This window comes from Lynx canadensis, chromosome B1 (assembly GCF_007474595.2).
Source record: "Lynx canadensis isolate LIC74 chromosome B1, mLynCan4.pri.v2, whole genome shotgun sequence".
NCBI classification, from domain to species: Eukaryota; Metazoa; Chordata; class Mammalia; order Carnivora; family Felidae; genus Lynx; species Lynx canadensis.
In genome coordinates, this window is record NC_044306.2 from 88,663,157 (window position 1) to 88,678,402 (window position 15,246).

A 15,246-nucleotide genomic window follows, 5' to 3' on the forward strand; every position below is an offset into this window, starting at 1 on the left:
CCCCCAGTCTACATTGTGAAGGCTCACCATGTATAGAGAAAACCTTTTGGTAGAAACTGGCATGCTAAAGCATGAAATGTCTTTTACTGAAGGCAAATAGGATTTTTTGAAGTACAAGACAAAGAAATATCATAGCCAATTTTGCCCCAACTCAAAGAAAAAAGTGATAGATGGTAGAACTATATCGGTAATTAGTTTCAAATCCTAAGGTGTTCCTTTAAATCTTGCTAATTAAGAGAATTCAAGAGTGGAAAATAGCCCTTTTCTTATCTTCAAAGAATAAAGATGAAAGAAAAACAGAAAATGAAACCTCCTTACTTGTTCTGTTCTTTAAAGCAGAGCCCCAAGAAAATCTGCCTGTGCTCACAGGAGAAAGACCCAAGCATTTACAGAGGGGGAGGGGAAGGGGGGCGGTCTGAGAAGCATAATTAGAAGCAAGTTTTCAAATTTTATTAAATTCCTTCACCAACAAAATGCACTTAGAGGTATTTCAAGTTAAACCAGTACTTAAAGACTATGAAAAGCAAGATGATTACATGTTTGCGGAAGAAGAAAGGGCAATTAAGAAAACCAGAACAATTTAAGATGCCAACTAAATAAAGGCGACCAGAAGTTGATTTAAAGTTTTTCTTCTGTAATTTGCTCCCCTTTGTCGTGGCACGCTCAGAGAAAGTGAATGCAGTAGACTGGGAGGAGGAGGGGGTCGTGGGGAGGAGGAAGGGAGGAGCGGAGCGAAGGAGCGGCTCCCATCCTCCTCCCCCAGCCCCCCCCCCCCGCCCTCCCCCCGCCCGCCCCAAGCCCCCGCCTTCCTCCTCGCCGCTCGCTCTCCGCTCTCCCTCTCCACCCTCCACTCTCGGCGACCGCCCTCGCTTTGGGGACACCATCAGCTTTTGATTTGGAAGCACGCTGATTGGCTGGAAGCGATTCAACACACGCCGGGCAAGAGAGCTTTGTCTGAGTTGGAGTGAAGTTGTACAGATTTTAGACTGGAGTCAGCAATCACGGGTGTTTAGTCTGCAGCCGCGCGGAGAAAGGGAGAGAGCATCGCTGGAGAAAGATTCACTGCAGCCTCTGCCGGCACCCTGCAATCGATGGATTCCGACAACACAAGGAGGGAAGCGCGGAGGTGACCCTCTTCTGCCTGCGGAGAGGACAAATGCAAGGCTCGGACTCCGCGCAGACAAGAGCTGCGAGTCGTGACACGGTGTGTATAAACCCAAAGTTTGCGAGCTGTTAATTGCTGTGCTGTGTTATTAAGAGACGCTTTCAAGTGGCAAGTACCAAACGTAGCTTAGCTTTAAGTTGCCAAAGGAAGTTGAGGGGAATTGCTTTGCTGTTTTAACTTGGTCTGTGTGAGGAGTCTCCCAAACTGACCGAGGTGCCAAATGAATGCTAAAATGCACTTTAGATTTGTTTTTGCACTCCTGACGGTGTCTTTCAACTGCGATGTGCTGGGCAAGAATTTGAAATACAGGATTTATGAGGAGCAGAGGGTTGGATCAGTGATTGCAAGACTATCAGAGGATGTGGCTGATGTTTTAGTTAAGCTACCTAATCCTTCCACCGTTCGTTTCCGAGCCATGCAAAGGGGGAATTCTCCTCTCCTTGTAGTAAATGAGGATAACGGAGAAATCAGCATAGGGGCTAAAATCGACCGCGAACAACTGTGCCAGAAAAACTTGAACTGCTCCATAGAGTTTGATGTGATCACTCTACCCACCGAGCATCTGCAGCTTTTCCATATTGAAGTCGAAGTGCTGGATATCAATGACAATGCTCCCCAGTTCTCAAGATCTGTCATACCTATTGAGATATCCGAGAGCGCGGCCGTTGGGACGCGCATCCCCCTGGACAGTGCATTTGATCCAGATGTTGGGGAAAATTCCCTCCACACCTACTCTCTCTCTGCCAATGATTTTTTTAGTATTGAGGTTCGCACCAGGACCGATGGAGCCAAGTATGCAGAACTCATAGTGGTCAGAGAGCTGGATCGCGAGCTGAAGTCAAGCTATGAGCTTAAGCTCACTGCCTCAGACATGGGGGTGCCTCAGAGGTCTGGCTCATCCATACTAAAAATAAGCATTTCCGACTCCAACGACAACAGCCCTGCTTTTGAGCAGCAGTCTTATGTAATACAACTCTTAGAAAACTCCCCCGTTGGCACTTTGCTCCTTGACCTGAACGCCACAGATCCAGATGAGGGCGCTAATGGGAAAATTGTATATTCCTTCAGCAGTCATGTGTCTCCCAAAATTATAGAGACTTTTAAAATTGACTCAGAAAAAGGACATTTGACTCTTTTCAAGCAAGTGGATTATGAAATCACCAAATCCTATGAGATTGATGTTCAGGCTCAAGATTTGGGCCCAAATTCAATCCCAGCTCACTGCAAAATTATAATCAAGGTTGTGGATGTTAATGACAATAAACCTGAAATCAACATAAACCTCATGTCCCCTGGAAAAGAAGAAATATCTTATATTTTTGAGGGGGATCCCATTGACACATTTGTTGCTTTGGTCAGGGTTCAGGACAAGGATTCTGGGCTGAATGGAGAAATAGTTTGTAAGCTTCACGGACATGGTCACTTTAAACTTCAGAAGACTTATGAAAACAATTATTTAATCTTGACAAATGCCACACTGGATAGAGAAAAGAGATCTGAGTACAGTTTGACTGTAATCGCTGAGGACAAGGGGACACCCAGTCTTTCTTCAGTAAAACATTTTACTGTTCAGATCAATGATATAAATGACAATCCACCCCACTTCCAGAGAAGTCGATATGAATTTGCAATCTCAGAGAATAACTCGCCAGGGGCATATATCACCACCGTTACAGCCACAGATCCTGATCTTGGAGAAAATGGGCAAGTTACATATACCATTTTGGAGAGTTTTATCCTGGGCAGTTCCATAACCACCTATGTCACCATTGACCCATCTAATGGAGCCATCTATGCCCTCAGAATCTTTGATCATGAGGAAGTGAGTCAGATCACTTTCGTGGTTGAAGCAAGAGACGGAGGAAGTCCAAAGCAACTAGTAAGCAATACCACAGTTGTGCTCACCGTCATTGATGAAAATGACAACGTCCCTGTGGTTATAGGGCCTGCTCTGCGCAATAATACTGCAGAAATCTCCATACCCAAAGGGGCTGAAAGTGGCTTTCATGTCACAAGAATAAGGGCAATTGACAGAGACTCTGGTGTGAATGCTGAACTCAGCTGCTCCATAATAGCAGGCAACGAGGAGAATATCTTTTTAATCGATCCACGATCATGTGACATCCATACCAACGTAAGCATGGAATCTGTTTCCTACACCGAGTGGGAGCTCTCAGTCATCATCCAGGACAAAGGCAATCCCCAGCTGCATACCAAAGTCCTTCTGAAGTGTACGATCTTTGAATATGCAGAGTCAGTGACAAGTACAGCAATGACCTCAGTCAGCCAGGCATCTTTGGATGTCTCCATGGTTATAATTATTTCCTTAGGAGCAATTTGTGCAGTGTTGTTGGTTATCATGGTGCTGTTTGCAACGAGGTGTAACCGAGAAAAGAAAGACACTAGATCCTACAACTGCAGGGTAGCAGAATCCACTTACCAGCACCACCCAAAAAGGCCATCCAGGCAGATTCACAAAGGGGACATCACATTGGTGCCTACGATGAATGGCACTCTGCCCATCAGATCTCATCACAGATCGTCTCCATCCTCATCCCCCACCTTGGAAAGAGGGCAGATGGGCAGCCGGCAGAGTCACCACAGTCACCAGTCCCTCAACAGTTTGGTGACAATCTCATCCAACCACGTGCCAGAGAATTTCTCACTAGAACTCACCCATGCCACTCCTGCCGTTGAGGTAAGATCGCACTCTGCACCAACTCACTGACACGGTCAGCTGCTAGTGTGCACAGGTCATGTATGTGCTAGTTCTTAAGTGTCTCCTTTAAGCAGTAAACAATACTAACGATATCCGAATTAAATGGGATACAAGGTACATCACCTGTATGTAGCAAGTATGCATAGTTTCGCATGCTGTTCTGTTTTTCTTAAAGAATGGGCTTGCATGTATGATGCATAGTATTGAAAAATAAATGTGAATCTCCCAAATGACTGTCTAATTAGAATACCCTTCCTTCCCACATTAAGATACTGGAAGCCACAAATAAAGGGACTTATTTCATTCTCACAGTTGTGGCTTCTACTCAGAAAAAAAAAAAAAAAAAAGCCAAAAGATAACAACAACAGCACCAGCAAAAACCCGAGGCCTCCAGAATCCCATCTGAATGCATGTTGTATTTGTTCAACTTTTGAATTTTTTCTGACCTTATTTTAACTGCATGTGCTAGATTGTTGCATCTTACAATATTTTCCATGTATTTTTTTATAATGGATCTCTTTAACCTGAACTAAAACATAAAGGAGCTCAGTCTATTATTTATAAAGGAGTTCTCTTTCAAAAAAAAAAAAAAAAAAAAAAAAAAAAAAAAGCAGTGTATGAGATCATTCAAGCCTCTCCGGGATGTATTCAGTTTTGTGTGTGGTGCCTGGCTGCATCGTCTGCCACATTCCAGCATGTGTAAATCTTTAAAACAGAGATAACATGTTCAATTAATCAGGATGAAAAGCAGTGAGCAACTGTTTTTCCTTGCTTAAGCTCGTGAGTGTTAGGGGGTTTGTTTCCAGAAATCAGTTCTGTGTGTTTGGTTTCCAGCAGGTCTCCCAGCTTCTTTCAATGCTTCACCAGGGGCAATATCAACCAAGGCCAAGTTTTCGAGGAAACAAATATTCCAGGAGTTATAGGTATGAATTATCCCCCTGTTACCTATTGAGTCTCTAATGGCGTGAATGCTAAACAGTAAAAACCATACTTTCCCTGATTTATCTTTCTAGATATGCCCTCCAAGACATGGACAAATTTAGCTTGAAAGACAGTGGCCGTGGTGACAGTGAAGCAGGGGACAGTGATTATGATTTGGGGCGAGATTCACCAATAGACAGGCTGCTGGGTGAAGGATTCAGTGACCTGTTCCTTACAGATGGAAGAATTCCAGCAGGTAAGAGGCTGGTGATAGATGATGAATTCTTACTTTCAGATCTGCTACACCCATGGAGTGCACAGTTTCTCCCATGCTTACATTTTTCTTTGTCCTTTGCACTGAAGTGTCTGTCATCTGTACACTATTAGCATTGAACATGACCTGGAGCCCCTCAGAATTATTTTCTTAAACTTCAGACACGGCAGTTGGTGGAGGAGGGGTAAGCATGAGAGCGGAGCAGGACAAGAAGGAAGGAGTGGGGAGAGGGGCATAGAGAGCCACACTATTTCTTTCCTCTCCCTGCCCCATCCAGTGCTGCCACAGGATACTCTTGAGCAACTCTATGAAATTACTGGGTGGTTGTTGTTATTCAAACGGCCTGTTTTGGTGCATGGTGGTGAACTGGGCTATAATTTGGAAGACACAAATTTCCTGTGATGGGAACCCACTCACAGAATCAGAGATTAAAATACACTAGGGAATGGTACATTTCAATCACCAAAAATAGGACAAAGAATGCAGCTTTGTAGGTGGGAAGCACAGAATATTTTTGCCACCGTTCATTTCCTATCCGCACGGTAGTTGAAGAGGCACACGCGTTTACAAGGGAAATGTTAAGTCTGTAGCCAGATGGAGGAGACCCTGGGAAGTTAAAAGCCACGTTTTCCATAGAGTCCCCCCTCTCTGACTGTGCAGTAGAACCTGTCTGAACCAACTGGGTAAACACTGATTACATCACTGCAGCAACCCCGTTACCAGAGACTGTAATATTCAATCGACTCTTAGGAACACATAAAAACGTCGCCCTGGCTACTTACATTCCTAAACTCCACTGAATCTGATCAGCTGAGTGTCAATCAAGTGCCTGCCATTTGATAAATTAAAGAAAGGCAGAGCAAAACTACTTGCTGTCTGAGTTCCATCCAGTATCTATTTTCTAAATATAGAAAAGTAAGAGAGTTTTGGAACGAGTTGTGAGGGGGCTTCAGAGAGCTACAGAAATGCAGGCAAAATCACTGCGTAGAAAGTCCTAGTGGTAGTGGTAGTTGTTGCCACCAAGAGTGGCCACCAATGTCCCCGTGCTTACCTGGGGCCCCTGAGGACTTCTGTACCTGCATCCTGTCTCCTAAGGCTTCCGCACAGGAATGTGGAGTGGGGTCGTGACAAGAGTAGTGCTCCTTTTTTTTTTTTTTTTTTTAATTTGAAAACTGAAGCTTATAAAGGTTAAAAAATGTATCCCAAATCAGGCAGTTTGTACATGGTAGAGGTGAGATTTGAACCAATCCCATACTCTTAAATACCAACCTATTAAGAGTAATGAAGCAACAGGTTTTTAAAAAATAAGTTCAGTAATGGATTTGTTCCTATATTCTGAAGTCTAACTGTCCTCTACGAAGTGATTAAATGCTGCCTATTTCATTATGCTATTACAGTCATAGATATCGTATCTGTGGCAGGATGAGTATGTGCAAAGGACTTCTGCTGGCATTAGGGCTACAATGTACATAAGAACCAATATTTGCACAGTGGTGTCTTTGTTTCTTTGTTTTATTCAGAGACTCCCTATTTCAAGGAAGAAAATAAATCTCTGAAAATCCAGTGGGATACATACAGCCTCAGAAAACTTGCTCAAAGAGAATCAGTTTTATTATTTTTACCAATGAAAGGAAAGGGCTGGCTGGCTAAATTTCTATGGTTCCATGATGTTGATGGAACCCTAATTTTGAATATTGGTCCTCAATGTTGAATGATGTGATTTCTCAAATGAAAAGTAGTACAGTGGGCATAACAGCAGTATTTCATTATGTAAGTTCTTTTTAAATTGTGTGAAACCTATTCATTTAAATTAAAAAAAAATAACTATTTATTTGAGAGAGAGAGAGAGAGAGAGACAGAGAGACAGAGTGTGAGTGGGGGAGGGGCAAAGAGAGGGAGACACAGAATCTGAAGCAGTCTCTAGGCCCAATGTGGGGCTCGAACCCACAAACCGTGGGATAATGACCTGAGCCGAAGTCAGAAACTTACCCGATGGACCTCCCCCCACACCAGGCGCCCCTGAAATTATAATTTATTGATACAGCTAAAAGGAAAATACCTTTCCCTATTGAGATAACTTTTCTATTTGTGGGCCTAAATGATATCTAAAGTCCTTTTTAATTCTGAAATTGTATAATTATATTAGCTGACCTGTTTTAGAAAAAGGCAGGACTTCTCTTTCATTCTTTCAAAGTTACCAACACCAGACATGTTCATGGCAGGAGAATTTTCTAATGCTTGCATTAAAAAAATAAAATAAAAATGCATGCTAATAAAGACATTGAGGAAACAATGGGTAGATATACAGTCTAGGTAATAGTGAGTCTTATTTAGTGAGTGGCTTTAGGCTCCTTCTAAGTTAACATTTCGTTCAAAGTTAGGAGTTTTGCTTTTATATTATCAACAATGATACCGCTCAATATACAGACAACCCTTTCAAAACATTCCATATTTGCACAGTCATACTTACTCTGGGTGTGTGGTGGGAGAGTTATATTGCTGGTGTATGATGTTGTTTCACTGTAGATACATTTCTTTCTTACTATCTACCTGCCTCCATGTGGAGAAACCATTCAGGTGGCATAGAGCACCAGGATATTCCCAGTGACTTATAAAATATTTTAAGCTTTCTTCATGTCTGGCTGGTGTAGAAAGTTACATGTATACTGAGTATCTGTGCAGAGCTACTTTAATTATGACCATCCTTCTGATGATACTTCACCCATTTTCTGGTTTATTATTCTTTCTGGCAGCTCATGCTTTGTAAACTTATATTCCCAGGAAACAGGCCAAGTAGGAAAAAAAAAAAAAAAATGTAAGTCCACATCTGAATGCCATTAACAGAAATCAGTGCAGTTTTCGAAAGCATGTGTATTTTTAGGACTTAAGTGTCTTATTCCAACTGGTTTTCTGCATTAAACTGTGATCAAATATAGATTATGTTATGTTGCATTGCCTGCCAACAAGGTCATTTCTGGTCATTCATTCTATTAATTCCCACAGAAATATCCTGCATTCTGAGCAGTAAAATCAGCAAGCATTCTTGTCCGTTAGCTCATGTTTGTCAACATGCTTTCTTCCTTACTCATTCAACTTTGAGCTACAGTGCAAAATCTTGAACTACTTGCAGAATCTCCATTTTTCCAATGTCTTAGCGGCACCAGCGTGACTTATAAAGGCCTTTTGATTTTGTTTCTTGTGAAACTCCTTTCCCAAGCTCATTCCACTTTTCATTAATCTTCCATTGGTGATTACTTTACTCCGACATTTCTCTTTAATTCCAAGTTCTGTCCATCGTCATGGCTGGTATCCGGGTCCTGGCTATTCTTCCAGGGCCCGTTTACTGGCCCAGCGTACAAGCTGAGGTTCACTCTCTAGCACCTCCTCCCTTTGTCAAATATTTCTTTTATGCAGCTTGAACAACTTTTTCAGAACATTTTAATTTAAAGTTTTTTTGGCTTAAAATCAGTTATTGACTTTTGTTGCCCAGCAACACCTAATAAAACTACTTCCCTTGGCATTCCAAGGCCAATAAAATCCACTCCTAACTTACTAACTCTCATTTTGGGCTGTTTCGTATCTTTTGCAATAGTCGGAACCATCTTTCCACGTCAATCCTTTGTTCATGTTGCCTTTCTACCTGGAAAAAAAAAAACTGGCTTCTCTTCACTGTGTCTATCTGAATCCTGTTCATCTCTCACAGTTTGTGTCTTTAACTGCTTTAGTCTCCGCTTTGCCTCTTTTTTTTCCTTTTCTTGACATGCCTTTAGCATCATATAGGCTGGCACTTAAACTGGGCATCTGGAGCCTCATTTGTTACACTAGACTCAGAACTAGATCTGAAACCACTTGAGGACAAGGATCTATCATGGCACTCCACATATGGCAGGCTCTGAATAGATAACTGATTGGTTATGCAGTAACTCATGACTTGATGGAAGTTCGGCACATACTTTTCGTTTCTTCTTCTTACGTCGAGTCCTACCGAAAAAGTATAGTAAGTCACAAAATTGAAAGTCATATAGTGGGAAAGAAGAGTTGTCTGCTCCCTCAAGCCTTCCCCTTCCGAGGGGAAATGTAACCACTTGGCAGGTGTCAAGGAGAGACAGAAAGATTAGCCACATGCACCACTTGCCAATAAGTTCTGACTTACTGGGTGTGGTATGAGACCTCTGTGGCTCTGAATTATATGTACACTGAGAATGTTTTTAAATAGTTGGGTCTCCAGGGAAAAGGTTGAGCATATCACTGAAACAGAAATGATCTATTCTGTGCCACTACCTTCTTATCTCTATTTTTGCCAGTATTCTCTCTATTAGCCTGTCTTCTTCAATTTTTCCTATTTTCTGAATTTAAAAAAAAAATTATGTTAATTTATTATTTAATACTCAGGGTTCCATTTATTTATTGTGAAGTTATAAAATGGCATTCCCTGTTATAAAAAATTCCTGTAAACAAAATTACCTGTGGATATATACCATCATTTGAATAATCCAGATTGTATTTTTGGTTGCATGTTCATTATATTCGGGTCTCTAGAAAGTTGATCATACTCGGGATTCTTAGAAGCCTATGTAATTTTTCCGTTTTCCCCCACTGTCATTAAATATTAAAAGAAAACAAAGCCAATCAAATAATCAAAAAATTAAGTCCTTCCCACAGGGTCAAAGGCCGGAAAACAAATGAAAGGTATCATCAGACCTGTTTCCGGTCCTTCCAACAGGATGCGTGTAAGACAAGAGAGACGGATCTCCTTTCCATTTTCAGAGACCCGGGGAATTAGGGAAAAAACTTCATTACCACTTTGATAGCTATTTCACTGCTGAGAAAACCTCAGTGCTATTAAGGCATTCCAGTTACTTTCAACTCCTTTTGGTTTTGTCCACATAAATGATGAACAATAGTAATTATTTCCCAGCAGTAAAAATGCATGCCGTCAGTAAATCTAAACATGCTTTTCTTCTTAAATCATCCATCTTTATTTAAATTTAAATAGGAAATGATATGCTAAAAGAGTGTGCTTTCTTCATGGCAAAATCACACAAGGATTCTGGGTGTTTGCCCTTCCTTTAACCCATAGTTAGTTCTGCTGTTTCTGCATTTTTTTCTACTTTCTGTGTATTTCTAGTTTTCCTACCAATCAGACCCTTTTCTCCTTCAGAACACTTGTTCTCGATTTTGTTCCACAGATTATCCCTTCTCCATTAAGGAATGAGGTCCAGAATTGATGAGGTATAAAACCAAATTATCTCGAAGGTTTAGTGGTGAAGGGGAGGGACTTCCACCCCTTTTAACAAAGTCCTTTATTTCTCTTTTTTTTCTGAGAGGAAACATTTACTCTTCGCCTTTCTTTTTCTGCATATTAATCTTTTTTAAAATTTTATTTTACTGCATAAGAACACTTAACTTGAGACGTACCCTCTTAAAAATGTTTAATTGTAGAATACAGCATTCTTAACTATAGGTACAATGTTGTATAGCAGATCTCTAGAACTTTTTCATTATGGTCAACCAAAACTTTATGCCCATTGTTTGGCAGTTCCCCATTTTCTCACCCCCCTGCACATGCACCTTTTAGCAAACACCATTTCACTCTTGGATTCTATATATTTGTTCATTTTAGACACCTTATATACATGGAATCATGCCATATTTGTCCTATGGCTGGTTTATTTCACTAAGTAGAATGTCCTCAAGGTTCATCCATGTTGTCACATATTGCAGAATTTCCTTCTTTTTTTAAGGCTCAATGATATTCCACTGTATGCAAATACTGTGTTTTCTTTATCCATTCATCTGCTGGTAGGCATTCGGGTTGTCTTCCCACCTTGGCTATTGTGAATAGTGCTGCGGTGAACAAGGGAGTGTTAATAGCTCTTTGAGATCCTGAATTCAGTTCTTTTGGATAAGTATCCAGAAGTGGGTCTGCTGGATAATATGATAGTTATCCTTGTAATTTTTTGAAGAACTTCCACATTGTTTTCCATAGTGACTGCACCATTTTGTGTTCTTAGCAATAGTGGACAGGTATTCGAATTTCTCCACATCCTTGCCAATACTTGTTATTATTTTTTTTTTGTAGTAGTTATCCTGACAGATTTGAAGTGATATTTCATTGTGGTTTGGATTTGCATTTCCCTGATGATTAGAAAATACATAGTGCATTCTTATTCTATGCAGACATTTTACCTGGTGCTAGGGATACAACAATAAACACAAGAGACTACTTGCTTCTCCTGATAAGGGCTTTGACATTGTTCAAGTGTCATCCTTTTTAGCAATAATTTGGGAAGAAGAGAAACCTTGCTTAAATAGCCAGATCTAAAGAATAAGCTCTGACTAGATAGCTAAGGTTGATTATCAATCCAGTTTCGTTCAAATGTAAGATAATTACTTTGCATTTTCTGCATTGTCACTTGCTCTAAAGCAAAATCATGATGCCGAAGAGACATAATTGTCACTGAAAGAGACAAATGATTTGTGAAGTATGTTTTACATTTCTGCATCCTTCATCGTTCCTATTATTGTAGTTTAGTTATTACACTTATCAATGTAGACATTTTTCTCCTCTTTATTTTCTGCTTTTCTAATAGCATTTATTATTTGCATTCCTTCATTATTATTATTGTAGTTTAGTTATTGTCTTTGCCAAATTTAGAAATTTTTCTCCTCTTTATTTTCTGCTTTTATAATATCATCTATTATTTTCTATGAGCGTGGCCACTCAAATTCCAATCAGACATTGAAACAACTGGAAGAGCTAACCAATGGATTTTCTATATTCTTCAGTTTTGATGACTCTTCCATCTATTTGATTTCCAAACCTTTAAAAGAAGACTTCTGAATAGAGTAACTATAGGTGTCCAGTAGCTGAGGACAATTTGCACTGCTATTTTAAGTAACAAATCAATAAATAATCCAAAATACCTTTGAGAGAATTTACTAAGTATAATGACCTGATAGCTTGTTATATTCCCAATGCCTCCATTAAAAGTAAAGTTGGTCAGATAGACCCTGATATCCAGAAGGCTACTGATAGGTATTACTCAGAAATTAATCTGGTGGCATTCTAAAATCACAGATTTCACCGTACAGCTCTGGGGATTTTAGAATTTATGTCCAGCAAATATCCCACCACCCATACATTTGCTCCTTTTCAGTCATCCTCATGTGTAAGCTATAAATCCATTTCCTCATTACTTGAGTAGCAGAAATAATATTCCTGAGAAGTCTGTGAGTCATAATCTTCCTTTTGTTCTTTGATAAACAGGGGGGAAAAAAGAGGTCCATTTAACTGGTACTCAGATTAAAGCCATAACTGTAGTCCATTTAATGTGTAAAATAACGGGTATCATCAAACTGTGTCCTATTTTTTTTAAGACTAAACTTGCATTCTTTTCTACCATTTTGAGATATGCTAAGCATGACGATGAATCCCTGTTGTCTTCCTTGGGTGTAGCTATGAGGCTTTGCACGGAGGAGTGCAGGGTCCTGGGACACTCTGACCAGTGCTGGATGCCGCCTCTGCCCTCGCCGTCCTCTGACTATAGGAGTAACATGTTCATCCCGGGGGAAGAATTCCCAGCACAACCCCAGCAGCAGCACCCCCATCAGAGTCTTGAGGACGACGCCCAGCCTGCAGATTCTGGTGAGAAGAAGAAGAGTTTCTCCACCTTTGGGAAGGACTCCCCAAACGAGGAGGACTCCGGGGACACCAGCACGTCCTCTCTGCTCTCGGAAATGAGCAGCGTGTTCCAGCGCCTCCTACCCCCTTCCCTGGACACCTGCTCCGAGTGTCCCGAGGTGGATCGCTCCAACTCTCTGGAACGGCGGAAGGCGCCTTTGCCAGCCAAGACTGCGGGTTACCCGCAAGGCGTGGCAGCCTGGGCAGCTAGTACACATTTTCAGAATCCCGCCAACAACTCGGGGCCCCCACTTGGAACTCACTCCAGTGTGCAGCCTTCTTCCAAGTGGCTGCCGGCCATGGAGGAGATCCCCGAAAACTATGAAGAAGATGATTTTGATAATGTGCTCAACCATCTCAACGACGGGAAACACGAACTCATGGATGCCAGCGAGCTGGTGGCGGAGATTAACAAACTGCTTCAAGACGTTCGCCAGAGCTAGGAGATGCTAGCGAAGCCTTCTTGTTTCCGTGTGTGTGGAAATCGGGGACAGAGAAAACCCTGAGAGAACTGGCATTGCCAAATAGTTGCATTTATCATAAATGTGTCTGTGTATATTGAATATTGAATACTGTATTTTCGTATGTACACGATGCAAGTGTGATTATTTTAATCTGTATTTTAAAAATACATTTGTACCTTATATTTATGTGTAATTTAACAGACAAATTTTATTTTTTTACTCCCATGACAAACATGTCTTTCCTAATCATGTAGAAAGTAGCCACTGTTCAAATAGGATATAGTCTTCGACCACAAAGTGTAAAGGCACTGTGTAGATGAGTTCTGTTGGGGGAAGAATTTGCTGTTGCTGTACGAACAACCCCACTGAAGCATTATGCAATTCTTAGTTTCGTTAAGTGATCCAGTTTCTTTTCTCGATACTTTTTTAAAAAATGAAGCATCAATGACAACGTCAAGCCACTTAATTATTATTTTTACTGCTCTCTGCTAGTTCTGATGGTTCAATTTCAGCAAAATTGAGACATGGGGTGAAATTTCATTTCAGGACTATGAAGTGTCTTTCACAGACCATGATGAAAAAAATAGGGCTAGAGTCAATGCTTTCCAACGCCCCCCCCCACCAGGCCCCTACTGTTCCAAGGCATCACACTGGCCTATACTCGAGAATATTTCTCCTGAAGTATTAGTGTCTATTTGTAACCAAGGGAAACAATGAATTTCATTCCATCCTTGTAACAGTAGACACGCTCCAAGAAAATGGATTCTGTCCTTTAAATGGGTAACGGTATGTATTCTAACAGCCTAAAGTATTTGTGGACAAAGACCATGGTGTCAGTGTCCCTCCTAGGGTAGTAAATGGAATTGATTTATTCTGAAACTGTTTTGTTTGAATCTTCCCCTGTCCTCTCACGATACTTGAACATTTTTATGTTTTGCAATGTTTTTGCTATAACTATTCACTTTTAGCTTTTGTCTCCAGTGCATGATCTCATATTTTTGCTTTTATTTTTAGTATAAGAACGTTTTTTAAAATTATGATTTTGTTATTGCAATTCTTTTGTATCTGTTGTGTGACGAATGACAAATTCTTTAATTATTGTGCTGTTATCTCTCTGTGTGGAATGCCTTGGTAAAGGAGATCGTTATTATGACTGTTCTCATTTATGACCAAGCTTCTGTTAATGTTATTTTTATGAATACACTATCTTGATTGTACTCTCCAGAAAATTTTGCTGTCAATGGAAATAAAAGGAAAATTAAAGTAAAGCTTAAGAACTGTCCATAAATCAGAACCCTGTTCCTACATATACGTTCAAAAGTTTTGCATGAGGCGTGTCCTTCATGAGAAGGTAATTCAGTGTTGAGTTTTGAATGATAAAGAGGGAACATTCAGCTTGGTGAAAAAGAGAAATGCAATGGAAAAGGAATGATTTGAGACCTGTGATGGGAATGAAAGTCGTCTACCATTTTCCCAGTAGATTAAAATATTTAAATGCATTTGAAGCATAAAGAAAAAAAGAATAATCAAATAGTAACTACATGAACATTTTTCAAATGAAAAAAAAATTTCTCTGAACATTTTGTATTAAGTTGAATCCAAAAAAAAAAAAAAAATGTACCTTCCAATGTTTCCAAGAGGTGAAAATATTATCCTCCTTGGTTTACTAGCAGGGAATTGAAATACGAAGAAAGTTAAATAGCCTAAAAGAGGCTAAACTCAGATATTTTAAATCTCAAATGGGTACCACATCAAATACATGTATTATGTCTTTGAAAGGCACATTTTCCTTTATAGGAGGGATTGAGGTTACAAGGGAAATTTCAGCTTATTTTTCAGTAGATTACATACACAAATGCTAACCACATTTAAAAACATTCTTTTTTTCAAATTCACTTCCTTTTAGTATGTATTATCCTTAAGATTTCCATAACTTCAGTGTTCTTAATTTAAAGCAGCAATAGTCATTTAGGAAGCAGAGGTGGAAATCAATGTTTAAATAATGTGAAGTAAATAAAA

The 15,246-nt window shown here is 40.2% G+C and overlaps 1 protein-coding gene across 2 annotated transcripts; it reads left to right on the forward strand.

Moving 5' to 3' along the window:
* The first annotated feature begins 913 nt into the window (after window positions 1-913).
* On the forward strand, window positions 914-14,756 carry PCDH18 (protocadherin 18). 2 transcript variants are annotated; one of them, XM_030313059.1, is made up of 4 exons: window positions 914-3,863; window positions 4,719-4,807; window positions 4,898-5,061; window positions 12,539-14,756. In XM_030313059.1, the coding sequence occupies exons 1-4, from the start codon at window positions 1,386-1,388 to the stop codon at window positions 13,204-13,206; spliced, it is 3,399 nt and encodes a 1,132-aa protein (XP_030168919.1). In that variant the 5' UTR covers window positions 914-1,385; the 3' UTR covers window positions 13,207-14,756. The 2 variants fall into 2 exon arrangements, with proteins under 2 accessions (XP_030168919.1, XP_030168920.1); XM_030313060.1 differs by having other exon boundaries at window positions 4,722-4,807.
* Window positions 14,757-15,246: the final 490 nt, after the last annotated feature.

What these genes read in the sequence shown, in the direction of transcription:
- PCDH18 (XM_030313059.1), top strand. Translation starts at nt 1,386, where the DNA reads ATGAATGCTAAAATGCACTTTAGATTTGTTTTTGCACTCCTGACGGTG. An exon ending in ATGCCACTCCTGCCGTTGAG is followed by an intron (nt 3,864 to 4,718) that starts GTAAGATCGCAC and finishes TTTGGTTTCCAG; the next exon opens with CAGGTCTCCCAGCTTCTTTC. An exon ending in AAATATTCCAGGAGTTATAG is followed by an intron (nt 4,808 to 4,897) that starts GTATGAATTATC and finishes TTATCTTTCTAG; the next exon opens with ATATGCCCTCCAAGACATGG.